This window comes from Curcuma longa, chromosome 8 (genome assembly GCF_044706935.1).
Source record: "Curcuma longa cultivar G26 ecotype Majalengka, Jawa Barat chromosome 8, ITB_CL_G26_1.1, whole genome shotgun sequence".
NCBI lineage: Eukaryota > Viridiplantae > Streptophyta > Magnoliopsida > Zingiberales > Zingiberaceae > Curcuma > Curcuma longa.
In genome coordinates this window covers 11,820,152-11,846,377 of record NC_133868.1, presented here as the reverse complement: position 1 = coordinate 11,846,377, position 26,226 = coordinate 11,820,152, and the positions used below count along the sequence as shown (strand labels likewise).

General features: G+C 33.1%; 1 protein-coding gene across 1 annotated transcript; it reads left to right on the top strand.

Annotated features, from left to right (window-relative positions):
• The first annotated feature begins 4,286 nt into the window (after positions 1-4,286).
• On the top strand, positions 4,287-24,218 carry LOC141833550 (phytochromobilin:ferredoxin oxidoreductase, chloroplastic). The gene is made up of 8 exons (XM_074721026.1): positions 4,287-4,431; positions 6,472-6,594; positions 14,755-14,849; positions 18,022-18,115; positions 18,210-18,341; positions 22,276-22,380; positions 23,569-23,619; positions 23,717-24,218. The coding sequence occupies exons 1-8, from the start codon at positions 4,330-4,332 to the stop codon at positions 23,900-23,902; spliced, it is 888 nt and encodes a 295-aa protein (XP_074577127.1). The 5' UTR covers positions 4,287-4,329; the 3' UTR covers positions 23,903-24,218.
• The last annotated feature ends 2,008 nt before the right edge of the window (positions 24,219-26,226 follow it).

Genomic DNA, 26,226 nt, shown 5'->3' with positions numbered 1-26,226 from the left:
ACTATTACCCCACATTAATGACGCATGACTCGCGTCTTACCAAGGCATTAAGAGAATAAGGCGGCGGAGCCTGGATGCCACATCATCCCTGCATACGGGTTGGCGGTCAGGTTGTAGTTATACCAGTTCATTCAATCGCACTTGGTTCTCCTTCGACTAGACTTAAAGGGAGGCTTGTGATGTGGCGGCTAGGGAGATCTACACGTGGTAGGGTTGAGTTAGAGGTCAAGTCAAAAGTCAAGCGAAGCTGAAGGGCAAAGTGTTCCCTCAACTCCTTTAGCTCTGCCCACTTGACTACTTTGACTTGGTCGACCTGACTCCTCCACCTCGGTCCACTTGACTACTTCAGCTCGGTCATCCAACCACCTCAGTCTCCCTCACTAGACTCCTTTAGTTTGGTCCACCCAACTACTTCAGTTTGTTGACTTGTTACTTCAACTTGGTTCACTTGACTATTTTGGTTTGTTCGACTCGACTCCTTTAGATTGGTCATCCGATTCCTCCAGCTCAGTCCCTGACTACTTCGGCTTGATCAACTCTACTCCTTCAGATTGGTCATCCAACTCCTCCGGCTCGGTCCACTGAAGTCCATCTAACCTATTCGGCTTAGTTCACCCTCCGGCTGGATTTACTAGACTTTTTCAGTTTGGTCACCCCTAGTGGGGATTCACACCCTACGTGGCTTACCATACCATTTTTCCTTGAGAACATGAATAACGTAGTCGTTTCTCTTGGAAAACGCATGCAACGTAACCATTTCTCCCTTAATATGTGGGCAATGGAGCCGTTCGACCTGGAAGACGTGGGCAAATGCATGTGTCATGTAAAGGTACTACAGACGTAGGCCAATGCATGTGCCACGTAATGGTACTACCGCAATCCTTTAAAAGGTCACCTGCTTTCGCAGGCGTGGGGGTACGTACATACATCCAAACTTTTCTACTTTCCCCTTGCTTTACACTTTCCATGGCCTCTGTGCTAACTTGAGCGTCGAAGTAGTCACGCTGAATCCAACCTCAACGCTTATTCTAACCTCTGATTGAGTCATACATATATCCTAGACGTCTTCTTCACCCTTGAAACCCCCTCAATAGTTGCTTCTCTCGTTGGCTTTCCAGACTGCGTTCTTAGACAGGAACACAATACAAATAAAATACAAAATAGAGAGAAAAATAAAATATAATATGAATAATAATTTACACATGCAAGTGATCTTTTCTACCGCTTGTGATTACTTTGAATTGCCTTTTGAAGGTCTGGAATGTGACATCACTTCCCCTCAAAACCTTCAAGAATGGTGTCCAAAATTCTCCATGAAGTCCTTTTTTATAAGCTTGCTATTGTGATTGAAAATCTCCAATAGTTGACTATTCATCACTATAGTCGATTGTTCTTTTAGAATTCGAATGTTGCATCTGCAAATGACTCTTCCAACTCAGCATTGACCATAACAGTTAAATTCTACACCCTATCAATCGATTATTGCATCAACAATCGAGTTCTTGAATCAACTCAAAAACTTTCTATTCATTGCAATATTGCATTAGTCGATTGCTCATATCCAATATCAACCGAAATACCATAAACCCCCTCAAACCTTGATAACTAGCAATTTGATGTATTATTTTGTGTTCCTACTTGACATTTTTTATCCTTTGGTGTTTTTAAATTATTATTTATATTATATTTCACGAGAAAGAGTTTATTTTAAACTTTATTTCAATTCTTTTCTAATTGATAATATTTTTATTGAAATATAAGTGTATCTTATTGTGTAGGGACTAAAAGGAGAAATCAAGAGAGCTAATGGTACATCATAGTAGGAAACACGGCCTGACCATATCCCTTGACACGATCTGGCCATGTCCCATTATGGAGCTCAATTGGAAGCCGACTAGAGTCTCCCAACTGCCTACACAACTTCGTCATGCCCCTGGTATGGTCATGGCGCGTATGGCTAGGTTCACTTGGATTATAGTTAATAATTTTGTTAGTTATTTTATTTTAAATATCTAAATAAATTTATAATTCTATAATTAAACACAAAAATCTCTCGCACGTCGAACTTTAAAATATAGTGTCATAAAAAATATTAATTACTAATAAATACAATCAATAAATATTTTTAATTTAACGAGAATTTTTTAATAATCAAACTTTGACTAATAAAAAATAAAAAAAATACTGATCAAATCTAAGTTAGATAAAAAATTTATAAATTATCAGTCAAATCTGACTTTGACTATAACAAATTTATAATTTATCTGTCAAATCTAACTTTAAAATTATCCATAAAATATAATTTTAATAAATAAAAAAAATTCAAACTTTGGTTAGTAAATAAGTAAAATTTACCGTCAAAATATAATTTTGACCATAATAAAATTATAACTTACAAGTCAAACCTAACTTTGGCTGGTGACAAATTCAAATTACAAACCAAATCTAATTTTAATCTGTAACAAATTAATAATTACTGATGAAACCTAACTTTAGTTAGTAAATAATTAAAATTTAACGATCAAATATAACTTTAGCCAAAATAAAATTATAACTTACCAACCAAATCTAACTTTGGCCGGTGACAAACAAAAATTACGGACCAACTCTAATTTTAGTCATAAAAAAATAATAATTACCGATCAAACTTATAACTTTATTAGTAAATAATTAGAAGTTATCAGTCAAATTTAACTTTGAACAAAATAAAATTATATTAAAATTATTGACAAACTCTAATTTTAGCCGATAATAAATTAATAATTACTGATCAAAACGAACTTTAGTCAATAAATAATTGATATTTACAGACTAAATTTAACTTTGGCAAGTGAAAATTTAAAATTAGATTCATTTAGCCTGTAAATAATTATAATATTGCTAATTTATTTTTTTTGATAATTAAATGAAAATAAATATATATTAAAAAAATTAATAAGAAAAAATATTTTTTTAAGAAAGCTTGTATTATATATATATATATATATATATATATATATATATATATATATATATATATATATATAAAATGATAAACTAGTTAGTTTAAGGGTTATATTAAAAATCATGTATCACAGCATTTTTATTGTTTCTAGATTAGTACATTTTTTAATTTTTTTAAAGTGGATCTATTAAGTTTTTATTTGTTAGCCTTCATTTTTGTTATAATAAAAAGGATGACTCATGTAAAAAATATCAAAAATACTTAACCTATTTTTTATCATTAAAATACACTTGCTTTAATAAGTTTTAGCACTTTCAAAATCATTATGATTAATAAAGTTAAATTATTCTTCGTTATAATAATTTTTAAAAACTGATATGATAATTTACTCTAATAAGATTTTGATCATAATGAAAATAAAATATATACATTTTAAAATTTGTCAAAATTAATGTGATATTCACATATTACATTATGTTCACTCAATCAAATTCAAAATTGACTTTGAAATAGTGAAGGACAATTTGTTTTGTCTAACTAAGACCTATTAACTTAAATTTGTACTGTCTTGAAATATAAAGGAAGAATCATGAGATAGATTTTTGTATATTTCATTCCACCTAACGTCTTTTGAATTTAGTTCATCAAAATAAATTTACATATATTATTAATTTTATTTTTTTGTTTTAAATTTGATTTATGAAAAATAATAATGGGTGAAAATAGTGAAAAAAAATTATGAACAAAAATCAAAAGACGTCTCATTTTTTCTGAATCATCCAAGGATGCCTTTTTTGCTTTTTAACCAAAAGGGCCTCTTATACCACTATTCAATCTTATATATATTGTAAATGCAAAAGTAAATGGATGTCATTATGTATGACTCTTGGTGCTTCATATTTTAGCATTAATATGAGACATTTTCATTTCATATTCACATTTAGTTGTTCTTGTTTTTAGTCCTATAAATAGGACACGTATGAAGCATTGTAGGTGTTGTACCATTTGGATAAGCAATAAGAATACCTCTCCTTTACTCTCTATCATTCTTCGTCTCGTTCGTTTATAACAATATATTTATTCTCTCATCTTTTAATATTATTCTTATTATTATCTCTCATCTAAATTTTTCATTTAAATTTTGAAACAATCAAACGTATTATACCAGCTATGAAACGGTAGCTATAAATATATTATAGCAGCTACAAAACCGCAGTTGTTATAATATAAATATTAGATGAGTAGGCCTAATCAACATTTATCTTGTTAAAAAAATAATTAATTTTATAAATATCGACTATTAATTTCTCCAATAATTTATATATTACGAAGGCAGCTGACAAGCGTGGCTGGACCGAAGGCGAGGATAGGAGAAGGAAGCGGAAATGGCTTCCTTGGATCTCTTCTCCTTTTCTTACCACAAATTTGTCGAGTTCGCGTTCCAGGAGGCCAAGCTTCGCGCCGACCTTGTTCCGTTTCCCTCCCACGTCTGTTTGTCCCTTTTCTTTCCTCCTCTATCATTTTCCTGGATTTTTAGAGCTTATTATTCACTGAGTATCTAATTAGTAGGCCGCTGGGTTGTAATCTTTAGTATTCTATGCAAGGAATCCGGTAGTTTCCTCATTAAAATGGAGCATATCTAGTGCTGTACTAATTCTGGGAGCTGTGTATTAAGGAAACATTATGTTTAACAACTCGTAGTAGTGTTCCTACTCGGCGACTGAGCATTTTTCTAAGTCCTTGACTTCTAGCTGAAGCTTCTGCCTATCCATAGGGCGTGTGTGAGCTGGTGCCGACTTGCTTCTTTGGTTATTTGCAGGGGAATATTGCTCAGGTAGTGTTTGTGCTATCCCCTCAGCAGCCAAAGTAGGCTGATTGGTTGAAATGCGGGGACATAGTCTTGCTAGGATTTATTAAGCTCAAAATCTTCTTTTTTCTTTATAAATAAATCTATTCACAGAACTTTGAATGTGATAAGCTTACCCAAAGTGGTCAAGATTCGATTGGGCTGTGCTCTAAGGGGGTTGCTTATTTAGAATGGAATGGAATGGGAGAAGCTAAGAATGAAGACAAATTGGTTTGTTTCCCTAGTTTACTCTCTGCTTAACATTCCAAGTAAACAGGGGTTAAAATATTGGATAAGGACTTGGTGTTAAATTCTTCTACAATGTGGCACCTTCTGGATTGGTTTCCTACCTATCTGACTTCATTTGATATGGATTCTGAATTATCAGAAAGTTACCATATAAATTCTGGTATAGAAGTTTTGGTTATTATGAAGTCAATGAGTTGTTCTAATGAAGTCTTCTTCTCTTGCATTTTTTATCTCAAGAAGGGAAAATACCCCCTTTAAACTTATAATTCAACAAGATTAATAAGAAATAAGGACATTATATTCCAAATCTTTTGTTGGGCAAGTAGGTTGTTGATCTTTATACTTATGCAACAATATAACTTGGACATGTTGGACACTTGAGTTGCTTTATGGGACTATTTGAAGGGGTGGCAATGTTGTTGCACAGTAGATGAAGACATGAGCTTTGACAATAACCTATCAAAAGAGGAGACTGAGGGGAAGGAGGGGTAAGGGGAAGTATGCCCCTTATTTGGGTGTTAATATGAAAGAGAAGGGAGGAATAATTTTTCTTCACTTATAACATCCTTGTTAAAATGTTCTTTTCCAATTGTGGGTAAAAGAGTGAACTTTTTTCACTTAAATGGTAACATAACTTTTTTCACTTTCCCTAATTGAGAGGATAAGAACTTACATAAGATGGACTGAGGGAGAGAGAGGGAGATGACTTTCCTCTTTGTTCTTTTAAAATTCTCTTAAACAAGGTTTGGCTACCATTTCCCTTGGCTTTTTGCAATTTAGAGAGAATGAACTTACGTAAGATGGAAAGAGAGCAACAAAGATGATTTCCCTTTCTCATTATTTACTCCCATACAAAGGGGAGCCTTGACGCAATGGTAAAATTGCAACTGTGTGACTTGGTGGTCATGAGTTCGAGTCGCGGAAATAACTTCTTGCAATGTAGGATAAGACTGCACATAATAAATTCTTCTATGGGACCCCACATTTACTCCCATGCATGTTAAGATATGTTTTTATAAGTTTCACTTCTATAATCTTCTTTGATTATCTTAAAAAGGAACACTCTCAATTAAATGATAATTTTAGAGAAGAAAAATCATATTTTGGTAATTTATTATCTAATAAATTTCAACCATGTTGCCTTGCCTTAAACGATTTCAAACCATGATGAGCATTATTAGATTTTATTTTTTGTAACTTTTGATTGGAAAAGTAGTGAATACTAAGAATCATCTAGGTGTTGAAAGGGAAAAAAGCTTGGTAGACTTCCAAAGCAAAATTTAGCTATAAGCAAAACTATGAAGTAGAATATTTATTTATGTTATAGTCTCACAATTTATTTTGGACCTTTTCCACTTTATCTTTATTATTTTGGTTGTATTTGTGAAATTTTATCTTGATTCTTTTATTTTTTCTCTTATGATGGTATCAGGAGAAATTTAAATCATTAAGGTCAAAAGACAACAATACTATGCTTCATACACTTTCTTTTCATGCCCCTCCTAAAATCAGACTTATCAGAAGTTTGGCAATTGAAGGGAATTCCGATATGCAGGTATTTATCTCTCTCTCTCTATCTCTTTTATTTATGAATTCATTTTTCATTTATTCATAGAACCTATTCTCCATTTATTTTTATGAAAAAACATTCATATTCCTTCTATGTATTCATTACCATTTTAGTCAATGGTCAAAACTTATTGTTTCATCATTGATTGAAATTGAAATTGTCCCTTAAAGGGATATACTAGTGCTACTTGCTGACCAAATCATGGTGGGATGGTATTAACCATGTCTGATTTGGTATTGGTCAAGACAAACAGCATTGGATAAACAGAGTAAGACAAGCATTTGTATGGTAGATTAGTAGAAGCCTTAGCTCTCCTTCACTTTCATGCCAAGTGAATAGCAGTTAGAGTCAAGGGGTCTAGGGTCGTGTAGCACAAGGGGGAAAATTTTGAAATATTGTAGAGCCATAATTTTGATCCTAGTTAGATCGATATAGTGCTTTAGGCATGCTGATATACAACACCGAAGGCACTGAGGTGGAAGGAATTAGGTAGGAGGGGATGAGTGGAGGAGGAAGTGAAGAAGATTCAAAGTGGATAATGGGAGAAGAGGAAGGAATTACACTTGATTTTGTCAAGAAGTCTACTGTAGAAGCCTCGTTGCAAAATAACAATGCCTTAGCCCTTTAGCTTGTGGAAGGCTCATCAAACAATAACCCTAGCCCTTGCACTCTCAAAAGCCTCTAATAAGTAGTTTAATACCCCTTCAACCAATATTGGTTGTGGTATGATTGTAGGGTGTCAAACAACTCTCTTTAGAATAATTTCTTCATCAACATATCCATTAGGAAATAGCTTGATTTGAATTTTCTCCACACTACAAACTTCAATTTTTGTGTCTTGTACTTTGATTTTGAATGCATTAGAAATTTTATTTTCTTATTAAATATACATTTTTTCAAATAGAAAATTTCATTTTTTATTAAAAAAAACATCATTTATGCTTTGGGATACTAACATTTTTACCAAGCCACTCAATTGGATGATATAACATTTTTATGTAACAACTAAGTGTATTTAGGATTGTCAAAAGGACAAATAGTGTGGTGCAATGATTAAGGTTTTTGTGAGTGATTATGCTGGATGTTGGGTTTAGAATGCTCTCTTTCACGTGACAAGGTTGAATAACACTCTTTTAGATAGGCAGTTTGTCAAAAGTGGTAGGTGGCACTAAAAGAAGCAGATTCTTGTTCTTTCAAATAGAAAAATAGATTGTTTACCTCTAAGCTTTTTTTTAGATATATGTGCTCTAGCTTATGGGGGAATTTTAAAAGTAATAGGATTAATAGAATCAGTTTTGTCTCATATTATAGTTTTTGATCTTTCAAATAGAAAAATAGATTGTTTACCTCTAAGCCTTTTTTTAGATATATGTGCTCTAGCTTATGGGGGAATTTTAAAAGTAATAGGATTAATAGAATCAGTTTTGTCTCATATTATAGTTTTTGATTATATGATGAAGCTCTAGGCTATATAACAAACATGGGCTGTAATATAGAGTTAAAAAAGACTTTCTTAACTATCATTATTATTACATCTTAGTAATCCCTACTATTTAAGGTTGTCTAGATGGAATTTATTTCTCTATTAAACTCTATGTAAAATTCTATTGCTAGTACTATTTAAATTTCTTAAATCACTTTTTAAATTCACCCTATACCCCTGACAATGGTATTTTTTCTTCAACATGTCAGTATGATCAGGACGTTTTTTTTTGCAGTTATCTAATTTCTCCAAATAGTAATGGACTTTCTATTAACCTAAGACATCCATCTAAAGATCCCCATTATGCTATTTCAGTTAGTTTATGTGTTTTTTAACCATTCAACACTCTCATCCATAAAAGATTGGCAAACTATATCACACTTATATTTTTGTTTTTTTTTCCTATTGGGGATATGATGATCACACAAAGTTATTGAGGTACTTTTCTATTTCTACCACCCACACTTTGTTCTATTAATGATATCTATATTTCGTTGTTCAATAATCAATTCAAGATATTTATATCTCTTTGCTCAATAATCAATATCTATATCTGAACTACATTTTTATTATTGCAATTATACTTTTATACATTCAATTCTAAAATTTCTCACCACAATTCTGCCTTTGAGAATTTCATGTCTACTCTCATCAGTTACAGATCATTTGCAAATAATATATACTGATAAGATTTATCTTGAACATTATTATTTGTATATATTAGTTAATATATCTGTCAATTAGCTAGTTGTCAATTAGCCTAATTATAGTTTCCTTAGTTAGATTCTTTCTTTAGATAGATTCCTAGTTTGTTTATAAATATACCTCATCTTCAATAAAGAAATATGATATTCTTTTTATCTCGAATAACATGGTATCATAGCACCTTTGAAATTAGGGTTCCATCTCTACCTCTTCTTCCTCTCACGTACGTGAGACTATGCTCCTTCTCACATACGTGTGACGGGTTGTTTCTCGCTGTAGAAGTCACTATGCGCCTCCGACACTGGTGCTGATCGAATCCCGACCCCTCCGACCTAGCCTTCTTCGGGTTCATCCTTGATGCCCTTGATCACGACAAGGCACGTTATGGTGATCTAACCCTAGATGCCTTCCTTGCCATCTTCGCTGATCTTAGCCTCTCCACCACTGCCTCCGACTCTGTTTTCTCTTCCCTATCCGTCGCCTTGCTTTCTTCAATGCGAGCAGCACCTATGCGCGACTGCAGGTCGCGTCGTCCTACCAAGCAACCATCATTGGTTTCCTACACCACTAGTGAGCCTCTATGTGACAGTAGCTGACGTTGATATTGGTTTAGTCTTCCTTATCACATGCGTGGGTTTGTCTATACTTGTCGGATTCTTCTCTTATTTGACTTCCTTTGGGATAATGCTTTCTGGTTGAAAATAAATTTTCTATTGTGACGGATGTGATACTTGTGATGTCTAAAATCACAAACTACAAGTTAAATGGTTCGAACTATTTGGATTGGAGTAAGACTATTCATCTTTATCTACAAAGTATTGACAAAGATGGTCATTTGATTGATGACCCTCCTTAAGATAATCAAAGCAAACATGACTTAGAGAGGATTCTCGCTTGTTCCTTTAGATTCGAAATTATATTGATAGCGAGGTAATTGGTTTGATCAATCATTGTGAATTTGTTAAAGAACTGATGGATTACTTGGAATTTCTATACTCTGGAAAAGAGAATCTCTCTCGTTTGAGGTTTGCAAAGCATTTTACCGTGTGAAAAACAAGATCAACTTTTGATCAATTATTTTATGACGTTCAATAAGACATATGAAGAACTTAATATGCTGCCACCATTTATCCTTGATGTGAAGGTTCAAAAACGTCAACGAGAGCAGATGACTATCATGAGCTTCTTTACTGGTCTATCTCCTGATTTTGAGTCTGTTAAGTCACAAGTTCTCTTAGGTTCTAAGGTCTCCTCTTTGCAAGATGTATTTAGTCGTGTTCTTCATACAAAAAGTACTGCACCTATTCTGTTTAGTGGTGCTTTGGTAAGTCACAATACTAATTATGTTCCTGGAAGATCAATTAGTCACAGTGGAAACAAAAGAGGTGGCTCACAGGATTTTGAAACTCGAACGCCAAATTCGGGTGGTATTATGCGCAACTACTGCCGTAAGCTAGGTCATACAAAGTTTGAGTATAAAAAACTTCAGTACAAAAATCAGTAAAAACACTTGGCTCCATATTGAGTCCACTAATGATGCCTCTGATAAATCAGTCCTTATCTCTACAGATGAATTTGTCAAGTTCTTAAATATCAAGAATTACTCAAGTTTTCATCTCCCTCTGACACTACTATCGCTAATTCAGGTAAACAAAATGCATGTCTTTTTTCCTCATCCTCCAAATGGGTCATTGATCTGGTACCACAGATCATATGACAAGTAATTATAGTCTCTTTTCTACTTTTCAATCCAAAGCTAACACTTTTACCGTTACTTTAGCTGATGGGTCTCCATCTTGTGTTCGTGGGTTTGGTACTATCAATCCTACCCCTTTGCTTCCTCTGTCCTTCGTCTTACATTTACCTAATTTATTTTTTAATTTGTTCTATTAGTCAAGTAACTCATAATCTTAACCATTGCATCTTATTTTTTTTTCTGATCATTGCTTATTTCTGGATCTTTTGACGAAGAAGATTGTTGGTAAAGGACATGAATCTAGAGGCCTCTACATTTTTGACACACCACTCCAAAATTTCTTTGTTTGCTCGAGTGTCACTTCTCCTTTCGAGGCTCATTGTAGGTTGGACATCTATCTCTTCCTTTGCTCAAAAAGCTTTGTCCACAATATGGTAAGGTGTCTTTAGATTGTGAGTCGTGTTAATTTGCAAAACATCACCATCTTAGTTCGAGTAAATAAACGTACTACTATTCCTTTTGAATTAGTTCATTCTAATATTTGAGATTTTTGTCCTATTTTTGTCTAAACTTTATTTTATGTATTTTATTACTTTTGTGGATGATTATTCTCATGTAATTTGATTATACTTAATGAAAAGTCATTCTGAGTTATTTTCTCTATTTTGTATATTTTGTACTGAGATTAAAACTCAGTTCAATGTGTCGATCTGTACTTTACGAAGTGATAATGCCAAGGAATATACGTCCGATTTATTCCAATTTTATATGAGTCAGAATAGCATGCTTCATGAAACCTCTTGTATTGGATACTTCATTCTCAAAATAGATGTGACTGAACGTAAAAACAGATATCTTCTTGAAAAATGCATGGACCCTTTTATTTCAAATGAATGTTCTCAAACCTTTTGGGTTAATGCAGTTTCTACAACATGTTTTTTCATTAACCGCATACCATCATCTGTTCTTCATCAGGTTCCTTACAAAATCATTTTCCCTAATAAGTCGTTTCCTGTTGACCCTAGGATATTTGGTAGTACTTGTTTTGTTCGGGATGTTCTCTCGCATGTTACTAAATTAAATCTCAAGTCTTTGAAGTGTATTTTCCTTGATTATTCTCGTCTTCGGAAAGATTATAAGTGTTATTATTCTAGTATTAACAAATATCTTGTTTCATTTGATATTGCCTTCATGCAAGACATATCTTATTTCCCGTCCTCACCTATTCTGACTCGTCAAAGGGAGGATGATCATTTGTTGGTGTATTCTATTACATCCTCCACACCCGTCTTGGAACCGGCTCTTGTCAAGCTTCTTGTTATTCAAGTCTGCTCTAGGCATCAACCTCTTGATTCATGTCCTGCACCTACTGTTTCGTCATCATATTCTAGTCCCGAGCGATGATCTTCCTATTGTGTTACACAAAGGTAAACACTAGTGTACTTAACCTACTTCTTTTTTTCTTATAGTGGCTTGTCGTCTTCCTCTTGTTCTTTTATTATTTACTTGACTCTATCTCTTGTCCTAAAACTGTCCGTGAGTCCATATCTCATCCTGGTTGGAAAGATGCAATGATAGAGGAGATGAATGTTGTAGATGACAATGACACTTGGGACTTGGTCGATCTACCTTCAGGGAAACAAGCTATTGGATGTAAATAGGTCTTCGCAGTTAAAGTTAATCCGGATAGGTCAGTTGCTAGATTAAAAACTCGTCTTGTTGCTAAGGGCTATGCTTAGACCTATGGTATGGATTATTCTGATACCTTTTCTCTTGTTGCAAAATTGACATCAATTTGATTGTTTATTTCAATAGTTGTTTACTCATCATTGACCTTTACATCAACTTGATATCAAGAATGATTTTCTTCATAATGATCTTCAAGAGGAGGTATATATGGAGCAACCTCCTGATTTTGTTGATCAGGGGGAGTCGAGGCGAGTTTGTCGTCTTTAAAAATCTTTGTATGGTTTGAAATAGAGTCCTTGTCCTTGATTTAGAAAATTTAGTTAGGTTGTTGGAAAATTTAGTATGATGAAAAGCAAGTCTGACCATTCTGTGTTCTACAAGTAGTCAGGAGTTGGTATCATTTTGTTAATTGTGTATGTGGATGATATTGTTATCACTGGAAGTGATACTACGAGAATCTCATTTCTTAAATCTTTCATTCATATTCAGTTTCACACGAAAGACTTGGGGGTGCTAAAATATTTCTTGGGAGTTGAAGTTACAAGGAGTAAAAAAGGTATATTTTTATTTTAGAAAAAATATGTCCTCGACCTATTAACTGAGACAGGAAAATTAAGGGCAAAGCCTTGTAATACTTCAATGACTCAGAATATGCACCTCACAGGAGATGGGAAACTATTTGAACATCTTAAGAGATATCGAAGGTTGGTTGGGAAGTTGAATTATTTTATTGTGACTCGTCCAGATATTGTATATTTGGTTAGTGTTGTCAGTTAGTTTATATCATCTCCAACAATTCATCATTGGGTAGCGTTAGAGCAAATTTTGTGTTACTTGAAGGGAGCACCTGAACGGAGTATCGTATATGTAAATCATGGGAACACTCATATTGAATATTTTTCATATACGGATTGGACAGGTTCCAAAATGGATATAAGATCTACTTTAGGTTATTATATCTTTGTTGGAGGAAATTTAGTCTCATGGAAGAGTAAGAAGCAAAACGTTGTATCACGATCCAGTGCAGAGTTAGAATATAGAGCTATGGTAAGTCTGTGTTAGATAATGTGGATATATCAACTCTTAACTGAGGTAGGACTTAAAATTTTAGTAGCAATAAAATTGTGGTGTGATAACCAAGCTGCTCTTCATATTGCATCGAATCCTATGTTTCATGAGTAAACTAAATATATCAAAATTGATTGTCATTTTGTTCGTGAGAAAATTCAACAAGGCTTGATCTCTACAAGATATGTGAAGATTGAAGAACAACTAGGGGACATCTTTACAAAAGCTTTAAATGAGGTTCGGATTGATTATCTTTGTAACAAGTTGGATATGATTAATATCGATGCTCCAACTTGAGGGGGAGTATTATCTGTATATATTAGTTATAATATATCTGTCAATTAGTTAGTTGTGAATTAGTCTAATTATAGTTTCCTTAGTTGGATTCTTTCCTTAGATAGATTCATTTTATATATATACCTCATCTTCGATAAAGAAATATGATATTCTTTTTATCTCAAATAACAAACATAATTAGTAAAGTTGATCTAGTACTATTATAAAAAAGATAAAGAGTTAAAGCTAACTTTTATTATAAACTTTACAGTCAGAAAAAAAAAATCATTGGTTACACTTTTAGTATCTTATCTTGTGTATTGGTAACTGCATTATTATAGATGTTTCCATTTGTTGCATTTCTAGTATCTTGAAAACTAGTAAGTAGCAACTACATTATCAGGCATGTCTAGATATTCCTTTTTTTCTGAAATCCATCACAATAATTGTCTAAGACTCTACTTAAGAATTTTCTAAGTTAATAAAAATCATACATAAATCTTTCTTTTCTTCTATATATTACTCAATAGTTTTCTTAAATAAGTTAAATAGACAATCTTTTTCAAACAAATCAGAATTATTCCTCAGAAATGTTTGTTTTATCTCTTATTCTCCTTTGGTAATTATTTTTTATTTGTTACTAAAGAAGTTTCCTACATTTCTCTGACACCGTAAGTTTTAAAAATTTTATTTAATAACTTAGTAATCGATATATTACTTAATTTCATAAACTCTTCCATCATGTAATAGAAATATAATCCAAACATACACTTTGACCTTCATTCTTTTTTCAAAGCTTCTTAACCTCATTGACCTCATATTCTGAACAAATATACAATTTCTAAACCTACCATTGATTTTATATGCAGTACTCATTTATAGTTTGTAAAAGATGTCGTGGTTCCTTAATTGCATTATTATCAACAAGGAGTTTTGATATTTAATCTTTTAAGCATCTACATTTACATTATTTTCTTCATTTCCTACCCTATCTTAGCAAACCTACAATTTTTTTGAATTAGCTCTAGCAAAGTGAAACTAATAATTCTGCAATCATCTAAGCTGCTTTTGATTATTTATTTTTTGTAATGGTTTTTCTCTGGAAGAGCTCTAAATATTTATTCTAGTATTCAGAGAATTATAGAAGCCGGCCTTTATGAGGGCTTCACTTGAATGCAAATTGTTATATTCTTGGCGCTACAACTGCTGCTTATGTTTTCCCTTGCAGGTCCTTGATTTTGCTGTGTTTCCTGAACCAGAATTTGATCTTCCTATATTTTGTGCCAATTTTTTTGCTACTGCTAGCTTGAGCATTGTCGTTTTGTGAGTCTCACTTTCTGTCTTTGCTTCTCTATCCTAACTATGCTAACTAATATCAGTGTTCGTAATAATTGCACCTTTATCAATTTTGTTATTTGTACTTACTGCTAATCCAATTTCTTTCTACCTGTGTTATTCCAATTGTCTATTCAATTGATGCTGATGCAACAAAGATAAATGAGTGATCAATGTAAACTGAAATGTCTATTCCCTACATGTTAGGCTCCTCTATGTAATAATGTCAGTGCTGAACTTGTATTGAATAAAGTAACTATGACAGAGAAAATGTGCAAGTCGATGCACATCCATACATAATTCCCAGTTCATAGACCACTATAACAATCTCCATATGAAATGCTTTAACATAGTTGGTAACATTATGCGCTAGTTCATAGACTATTATAACAACTCACAATGACCCAACAAGTTGATTTTAAATGTTTGTTTCAAAATGATCCAACTAGTAGATTTAGAGTTCAGCTTGTTGAGCATTCTCTTAACAAGCTGATTCTAGACCAAATTTATTCTTATCTGTTCCTATTCTCGTTTTGTCATTTATCTTAAGTATTTTGTTTCATTAGCATCACTATATTGACATCAAACCAAGATACTAAATCCATTTGGTTGAGAAACAGATGAACACACATGGCCAACTCACTTACATTAGTTAACATTTGATTCATGGTCCATGAGGTTATTGTAGGACTAACTATTCCTTTCATGTTGATGTCTAATTGGGTAGTGCCATTTCATATCAATTTAAATCATGAAAAATGATATATAATTATGAAAAGATTTTGTATAAAGCAGAAATTGATAAGTTTCACAAACATCAATTTATTATAGGTAAAAGTTGCTAAACTTTTTCTTAAGTTTTTTATTTAATAAACATATAGATTTGTGTCACTACTTTTCCTGTCTAAATTTAGGGTATTTTCTACATATGTTTTGTAATTAGGGTTAATTTGTTATGTCAGCTATTGGGGATCAGAGGATTGTATTTGTTGGATTACTCTTTTGCTACTGTTCTTATTTGAGTTTTACTCATCTTGTTTGTTGTGTTAGCTTAGATTATTATATTCCCAAAAGAATCAAGTTAATTTTGTTTAGAAAATGAGGGTTGGACAAAGAAGTTATTGATGGGAAAGTCTTGAAAAACCGTTCCGGTAGATTCTTACAGAACAAAAATTTTTCCGAAAACGATCTCAAGTTGCCCTCATAGTCGATCAAACGAAGTTTGATCGACTCATTTAGATCATTGGGCTCTTGTGTTTGGTTTACAGGATCCAAAGGAATAATTTAACTTATGCGGAAATATTAAATTATACCTTATGAAGTTTGTACCCGAAGACCTCTTGATCTTCTGCAGTATTCCCTTCGAGAATTTCTCCACCAGAATTCTCCTCTCCGATGGCTAGCTAAACTTTCCTTCCTTCTGTTTGTTTGGAGAAAAGAGAAGAGGAAGAAGGGGTTGGCTGCCGAGAGAGTCTCGGCCACCTAAGGCTTGTGTCGTGTCTCTTCAACCCTTGGCAAACCCCTTCTTTTATAGCCTAGCCATCCCATAAATATGGTATAATTTGAGCCATAAACATGGTATGATTGAATCGTAAACATGGCATGATTTAAATCAATCATATCGGAGATTTTGGCAAGATTTCGGAAGTTTCCTATTCGAACCCAGGTGTTTAATCGATCAAGGAATCGATTAAACATCGCTAATTTTTCTCATCAACGCTGGTAATCGATCAGGTGATCGATTACCAGGCTGGTAATCGATCAACTGATCGATTACCAGTCGATCTCCCACGGAGCTTGGTAATCGATCAGCTGATCGATTACCAAGGTGTGTAATCGATCAGCTGATCGATTACACCACTTAGCATGGGTTCGAATGCCTGGTTTCTTCATGAATTCTTCCAATGTGGATTTGAGGATTCCCAGAGGCTACAGCAGGGACCTAGAGGAGGAATTGGTTTTGGTCTCCTGATAGGCTTAAGCTTCCCATGTTCTTCACCGAACATACAGCTTAAGTCTATCAATAATAACTCATTCCACTAGAGAGTTATTATTGCACTACCGCACCAATCCCATATTATAATATGGGCTCCTTCTTACTACAAGTACATTAGTCTCCCTGTGTTTAAGATATCGTATGTCCGTCAATTAAATGAGTTACTGACAACTCGAATTTAATCGACATCTATTCCAAGAGTAGTACCACTCAACCTTATTATCATGCGGACAAGGTCCACCTGCAGGGTTTACATGATAATCCTTATGAGCTCCTCAAGGGGACATCATCAGCCTAGATTATAGGACACAGTTTCCTTCTATAATCAACAACACACCATGTACATAATACTACTTCCCAACTCATCGGGCCTATTGATCTATCGATCTAAATCTCACCCTTTGATGAATTAAAGAAGTACATACTAAGCACATGTGTTTGTTATTATATCGGGATTAAGAGCATGTACATCTATAGTAACAGAGGTTTAGTTCGATTATATAGTCAGTATAAATCGAACAATCCTCAGATGGTCCTGTTCAATACACACTTAGTGTACTAGTGTAATTCTATAGTCAAGACAGACTAAGACCAAATTACACTACAACCAATCCAATGGTTTGTCCAATCCATCTTGGTTGTGAACACTGTTTATAATCTATAAGGAACTGATAACATGGTCTTCTGTGTGTGACTCCGCACACCATGTTTATCTACAATATAGATTAATCGGACACTTGCATAAAAACTAAATGCAAATATTGACTAAATGTGATTTTTATTTTAGAATGTTTATTTACATAGCTAGGATTCTGGTATACATCCCAACAGTTATAACATTCTTTTATTTTTTAACAGTTGTGATGTTCTTGAATGGAATACTTCATTTTCTTATAAATTACAAATTGGCTGAACAATATGGATGAGATCTCTTAATTGCATAGTCATCAAAATGACACGATATGACATGCTAGAAAACAGCAGCCTCATATAGCATGTATGTACCCGCCACTCAGTGCAACTTAGTGAAAGAAACCATTATACCAATTGTTCCAGCCATATTTTTACATCGCCTTTCAATTGTTACATCGTCTTTTCTTCCTGAATTTTATTGAGCTTCCTTGAAGTTCCTTGAGCTTAGCTTATTAAGTGGGAACTTTGTAGGGATCTTAACCCACTTTATGATGTCACCATTGATACAGCTTACAAACATAAATACTATAGAGAGTTACTACCACTCGGCCAGAAATACTTTGAGGTACTGTAGATTGTTACTTTCATGTCACTGACTCATGGTGATTTTGATGTATGTAATATTGTTGCTATATCTTACTTGAGCATTGGTAATGCAGCTTCTTCCATGGGGAGGCAATATTACGAGTGAATCTATGAGATTCTTCTCACCAATTGTGATATGGTCAAGATTCAGTTCCAGCCAATTCAACTATGATGTTCTGTATTCTGCATTCATGGAATACTTTAAGGTACCAAATTTTCACTAACTGTTGGAATGATATGTTAATCATAAGTCTAAGCTTAAAAGAATTTACACCTTTGATGGCTATTAATTTGAACAGCTGTAATGGTGCTAATATTTGAAACTGGAACAAGATTTATCATGAAATTATCTAAGGGAAATTGTCAAGCCCCGAGGGTATAATTTTCATATACCAAGAGGTACTCCATTGGATGACACTTTAATAAAAAAGGAACTAAGTGCTATATGAACATGACAACCAATTTAACAAATTTTATATATTTAATTAGCATCGTTTACTTGTACAAGTATAACAAAATCATATAAAACAAAAGATCAAACGAACATAATGGAAATTCGTTGAAATAAAAATCAACCTAGGAATCTTGATGGTTGAGATCTATGAGCAATTCTATAATTTAGCTGAAACCAAGCAACATTAAAGGGTGTCTGTACATGCAAAACTAGATTGCTAGTGGATAATCAGAAAAGATGTGCATGTATTTAATCTTGATTAGGAGGTCAAGGAACTAAAGTAGGTTAAAATCTCATATTACAACTTTAATTACTTCTTTAAGTTCTTTAGTTTATACACATATGAATAGATAAATACGTTTATAATTATCTACTAATTTTATTTTGATTTTATCAATATTTAGAGTTATTATTATCACCCTAAATTATCATCATCTCTAATATCAATTAAGATAATTCTCAATTATTATTATTTAATTAGCATGTATAAATGACATCAATGGTATAAATATGAACATCTATAAATGTCACTGATGATATGAGCATGGTAAATCAACTAAGAAATGAATCACTAGAGCCAATGCCCTCAGAGTGTAATAATATCATCTGATGCATGGGTTAAAAGCCTCCTCATTGGTGGAATACAATAATATAGTGTCAACGCACAAGTAAATAGTGATTATAGGTGACCGATTGCTACCTCATCAACCTGTGGATGACCAGATACTCTTGTATAAGGCTAGACTCAGAGTTTTCACTTTTTAATATTCTCCATTTAACATCTTTATTATTTTACTTTTAACTTTTTTTATTACAATTGCTTAATTTTTAGTTCACATCTTATTGGTTAGTCTAAATGCTCAATCTAAGTCAACTTTTAATATAAATATATTAATTTAATTAGGTATCATCTTAGGGTCTATAGATTAAAGTTATACAATATGAAACTACAAGTATCAACATCTAGAATATCAAGTAGCATGGAAGACATTCTAAAGACATGTATCAACTAAAAGAATAATTCTGAATATTCATTTTAATTTTTTAAACAATCATTTCCATCTTAATTCCTATATAAAACTCACATGTGAACATGAAGTAACATCAATTATTTACCCTCCAATAATTTAATTAGTTTATTACCCATTTTACTATTCTTAAATATTATTCCTTTTCAGAAATAGTTATACAAACATATATAATCCATTATATATTTATTCATCCACAAGGAAATATACAGAAGTCCAAGGGTAAATTTACCCACCTCTATACAGCAAAAAGCCCTGTGTATTCACAATCAACATGCTCCACTTGAACTAATATATACAAACAAAATACATAAATAACTCAGAACTCAAAATAAATATCTGGTAAGAATAATAACATGAAATTTGAACATTATCTAAGATTCGATGTCGATGGATCAACTTTTGATCTCGCTACCTCACAATAAACGACATCTATTACTATCGAATGGCAAATTAATATTTATTTCCCATATCTAAACTAGACAACCAACCTAAACTGATACCTAATAAAACATATACCTTGTAGCTTTCCTTTGACCGATAAACAACAAAGGTGTTTTGTTGATATGGATTGCTCGACAATCAACTAATTGATCAATGCTGTGCTAAACAGCAACATGTGGTGCTATGGAGAGTAGCAACAGTATTTGCTGTTGTTGGCTTGCTGAAGAAAGAGGAAATCCCGTGGAGATGGTGCTATAATACTGGCCTTGCTGATGGAATATAAAACAACAATAAGATGTGTTGCTGTTGGCTGTAGTTAAGGGAAGCAGCTGATGTTGCCTGGAAGATGCTGAAAAACAGAAAGAATGGAGGTGCTTGCTACTGAAAGAAGAGGAACAGCTGCTGCAAAACCTTGGTGCTGGTTTTGCTGGATCTCTTGGAAATAAGAAAAAGAAAAGAAAAGAAAAAACCTGCTGTTGAGAATAAAAGAAGCTGTTGCTTGCTGGAAAAACAAAATGGAAAAAAAACTTCTGTTTGCCGATTGGAACCAGCCCTTGCTGGATTTCTTAGGGGAAGGGAGCTGCAGCTGGGAATAAGAGGGGAGTGCATTGTTGCTGCTGTTGAGAAGAGAAGAAAAGGAGCAACTGCTGCAGAAGCATGTGCTGGTTTGCTGGTGGGAGAAGAAGAAAAGAGAATTAAAGAATTGCTGTCTTGCTGGGTTGCTGGAAGGAGAGGGGAAGAGCTTGGAGGAGTGGCTGTTGCAGGATTGCTGATGTTGGAGGGGAAAAAAAAATGAAGGAAGAACCGAAGAAGTAGATAAGAAGGGTGCTGGTGTGTGGAAAGAAGAGGAGGTGGCTGGGGCGGATTTGCATGCGTGGGAGAGAAGCACGTAAGAAAAAGAGGAAGAGAGGATAGAGAAGGTTTCCTCTAAATTTCCTAATTTGTTTTAAATTGATTCAATTTAACTCATTTAAAATTTGATTTGATCATAACAACTCTAAATCAACCTTGGTTTGAACCCACATAATCCTTATCTCAGCACCTCCCTGATAGATTCAATCCGAACCCAATTTGACTTCAACTTGATGCCCGCATTCCGTATTCAATGATTCAGTTCGTTTTATTTTATCGATTCAAAATTTTAGAAAAAATTAATTTTTGATATTGTTTTTTTTTTTATAAAATCAACACTTAATAGAAACGGTAAGGTTGCTGCCATGTGACCTGGAGGTCACGGGTTCAAATCCTGGAAACAGCCTCTTGCCAAAGGCAAGGTAAGGCTGCGTACAATGGATCCTTTCCCCGGACCCCGCATGGCGGGAGCTTCGTGCACCGGGCTGCCCCCTTTAACACTTAATAGAAACATACGAACATTCACCTTCCATTTGCAATCTTCTGCTGCTATCTTACTGTTGAAATGTAATATTGCTACATATTAACCCAAATATTATCCCCTCAATTAACATTTACATACAGGAAACACTGATTTGATATTTGATGGGTAAAAACCCTCACGTTGATTAGTAAATTTGAAATGCTTAGTCATGAGGGCTATGGCTTTGAATTTAGTTGGACAAAAGAATTGTAACATGTGCCCTCTGCAAGTAGGATAAAAGTCAGTACTGTGAAAAAAATTTAACAAAGGTAAAGATCAAGACAGTTTTTCTTATATTTGTGCTGATACACATAAAACCAAATTAATGCATAAAGATAACATAAAAATAGAATCAAATTATTTTAACCTACAAAATCTCTCATCTGCTGTCCAGGCTTCCGAGGTGAAGTGACATTGTAGGACAACACTAACAATTTAGATGTGTCATGTTGATAATCAAGATATTCAACTTCTTTGTCTAAATTTTACGTGCATAATTGATACTTTATGGATCCACCTAATTGGAATGCTTCTATTTTGATATTCGATGTCCACTCAAGACCATGATGGACCACTTTCGATTGTATGTATTAGTTTTTGGTACTTCATGAAATTTCACTGTCAGAAATTACTCCATCATTTTCAGTAACTTTTCCCTTGATAAACTTGTTTGTGAATATAACCCTAGCATGTTTCTTAGAATCAAAGTTTATTCACGAGAAAAAACCCTGAACATCAGCTCCCGTATAGTTTCAAGGTCCTCTGTTTTCTAGCTAGTTGCACCCTTTTTTTGGTCTCATCAGTGTTATGATTTTAAGATTACCCCATTGGCACGGTAGGCATGGCTTGCGTTGATGGAACAAGCAGTAAAAGAAACATCTGCCTTTCAGATTTGTCGGAATTGTGATGCACAGCACAAGTATCTTACATGGAGAGCAGAAAAGGTAATTATTATATCCTTTGCCTTTGCTTTTTTCCAACAGTGATACTGCAATGGTCATTGCCATTTTCTCAAAGTCAGAATGCGGAGAAGAAATTTGCTTGAAAATATGCTTCCATCATGGAAAACATTACTAGAGACTGCCTTTTGTAGGAGTGAACATTTGTGGACTGCAACGTTTCATAACTTTAAAGATAAATTTTAAAAAACCTTATTTTGTTATTGATTTGGGAATAATACAATAAATATCAAGTCTTTATCCCACTAGGTGGGGTTAGTTATATGAATCCTCCTATGTTATTGAGTTTGATCCTCTACTATATCATCATCTATATTTAAATGAATTTTATTCTATTTGATCGTTGCTAATTAAGTCTTCTTTGATGTCTCTTCCTCAATTAATGTGTGTATTTGACATGGTATCACATCCTCTAACTAAGACATTTATTAATTGTCTAAGTACATATTCATACTATTTTAAATGCGTCTCTTGCGCCCCTAGGACGTAGCACAGACGGTGGGCACATGGTATTGCTGGCGTAATGGTCAGGGATTGATTCCAGGAGGTCATGATTTGGAATCTATCTTTTTTAAATGCGTCTCTTAAAGTTTTTATTCAATAGGTGCAACTTTACTCTTTCTAATGTTTTCATTTCTTATCTTTTTCATCTTTATGTGCCTGTATATCCATCTTAACATCTTAAATTTTTATGACTTATCTTTTGCTTGTGTGCTCGCTTCATAACCTAGCATTCAACTTCATGTAATATAGTAGGTTTAATTATCATTTTGTAAAACTTTTCTTTAAGTTTTAGAGGTACCTTACAATTACTATTGATTTGAGAATAATAAGGATCTATTATCAGATGGCCGTGATTTGGTTTTGTATAGAAAACATAACACCAACAAAAATGACACTTGAGATCTATCTAAATATTTCTAGATTTAGCCAAGTTAATATTTTATTTATAATATACCTAAGTTAATTTTTTATCATAGTCTATATTTTCAGAGCAAAAATCCTATACATCAGTAAATTATAAGGCAACTCATATGTTTCGAATTATGAATTAAATTTAGTATGTTCTTGTTGTACTTTATTTTCCCCCCTCTTTTCTCTCTTATTGATATGATTTCATAACAGTTGAGATCTTATGCTAATTGTTCTACTAACTTACAATGGCGCAAATAGGACCCGGGACATCCGATATTGAAGAAATTGGTAGGCGAAAATCTTGCAAAGGTCCACTTGTGAAACTATATGCTAATTCAACTTTTGTTGATCTTACAACATTGTGTTTGAAGGGTTTTGTTGAATGCTCTTTTACATTGCCTTGTAGGAATTGCTGCGAGACTTTCTATTTCACGGAGTTGGTTCGCTAGGTACAAAAACATTCTTGGACTACTTTCCAGAATACAATTGTGCAGATGGCACAGTGAATCGAAAGCGCAGTGTGATGGGGAAGTCGTATGAGACCCGTCCATGGGATATGAATGGAGAATTTATTGGAAATGGACCTCGATAGTTTATTTGTTATCGTATTGAGGTCGTTCATGTAACTGTATTGAGGATTTGTAAAGGCGAGTCACTTCTTGATCCCGACAAACAAGTGGCTACTCGCAGGCAACGACATCATCAATGTCGTGGGAGTACTATAAGCAACTTCTCCTGCAACACCATATCCCATAGCTTGGATGGCAAATTTGGCAGTGACATTGCTATGCTACATTGCCCTTATATTGAGGTATTGTGATTGCCCCCAACCACTACCAACTAGACTTGATCATGGGCCAGGTTCGAACATTCGGCGTGTGCGGAGATAAGGATTATATTGATTCAAAGCCGGATTAATTTGATCATTGAATTAAAGTTTATTGATTTAAATCAGTTTGATCGATTTAAAAATAAATTAAGATATTTTTGAAGATTTTTTTAAAATCTTTTTTTCCCCTTTCCAACCACCACAACAAGTAGTCTCTTCTCCTTCATTTGTCCAAGATCTGTTGCTCCTTTTCTTTCAGCAAGAGCATCATCGTTGCTGCCCTTTTGTTTTTTTTAACTTTTTATTTTTCACCCCTCTCGAAGCCACTAACAGCCGCCTTGATTCGTTAGAAGGTATGTTTTATTATAATCAGTTTCTATTTAGATTGGTTAAATGGTCTCTTATAGGAAATGAGAATATATCGATATAATGAGATTACGATTCGGTCCATCAAATTGAACTTAAGTCGTTTATTAACTTTGGGTTGCTTCCATTATTGAATACTATTTTTGGGATGTGAGTTTGAACAGAGGTCGATGATCTACCAAAGTTCGAAACGTTTGCTATGTATAAAAGTAGGTAACTTTATTCTTTGACCCATATATTTTCTTGTGTATGAATAAATAGATAAATTGAATTATATATGTATGTATAACTATTTTTTTTTAAAGGATTAAAATGATATTTAAAATAATGAAATACATTTAAAATAATTAAATCACTAGAGGATAAATAATTGATATTATTTTATGTTCACACGTGGATTGATATGTGGATTAAGAATGGAAGAGTTGTTTAAAAATTAAATAGATATTATGAATTACTTTTCTATTGATATCTGTCGTTATATTACTTGACCTTCAATTCTACTTGATATTCTAGTCATTGATACTCGTAATTTATAACTTTTACCTATGAGTCCTATGATGATACTTAAATGAACTAATATATTTCATATGAAAAAATTGACTTGGGTTAGTCTGAATGACTAACCCAAGTCAATTTTTACATATATATATTTTCACGGTATTCTCATCACGGAAAGTTTTATTTTTATATTTATAATGATTACATGGATAACGTAATTTTGCATCATTCATGTATTCTGGATGACTCTTAGCAAAGTTCATAAACTCTTCAACTCTAGCATAATATTCAGCTCTGATAAATTCATTTTCTAATCTATTGTACATCCAAGTTTTATTCATATACATTGTAACCTTCTGCAATAATAAATTTTCATTAAATAGAAATAATATGTTAAACTAAACTTGGAGATAGTTTAAATAAATTCTTAAGCACTTAGACTTAATACTATCAATAACATTTAAACTTAAACTAAACATTTAGTTTGAGTTTGAACCTTAATATTGTGGCCAGGCAAGGAAAAAAGTATAAGGTTGCGGCCAAGTTATATAAAGTTTAATTAAATCACTAGAATCTACACGGTATATTTTTGTTATTGATAAAGTTAATGTTATCCTATTTGTGTTAAATTTGTAAGTCTAACAAATAATAGTTAATATTAACCTTTTTAAATTTGTAAGTCCAATAAATTTGTATGTCCAATCAATTTTTACGTCCAATAAATAAAAGTTAATATTGGTTAATAAGCAACATGATATTTTAAAAAATAAGAGTGAGAAAAGAAAAAAGTATCCTTCAAACACTCTACTAAACTATATGCACTAACTTTAAATTAATAAAACTTATTATAATGTTGGTTGTATTATAATAATGAAAGGGTTCTACTATCTATAAAAATTATTAATGAAAGGATTGATCAGGTTGCATAGGAAGGCTAAGCCCGTGGCAGGCGGGTTATTCTAAACATAAGTTATGCTTTGGTATTATGCACTAACAATCATACATTAATCATATAATTCAAATTCAACAACAAACTCTCAAACATCATTACAATCATCTAGTGTCAATACATACATAAATTAAGAAACAACAAAGTGATGTATAATATAAATGATAGAAAAAAATAGAACTTACAATATAAATGGAAGAACAAGCTCGGAGTCTCTCGAATGACGTCTCTCAGATAACTACGGGGAGAGGAGTTGCATATTAAAATAAAC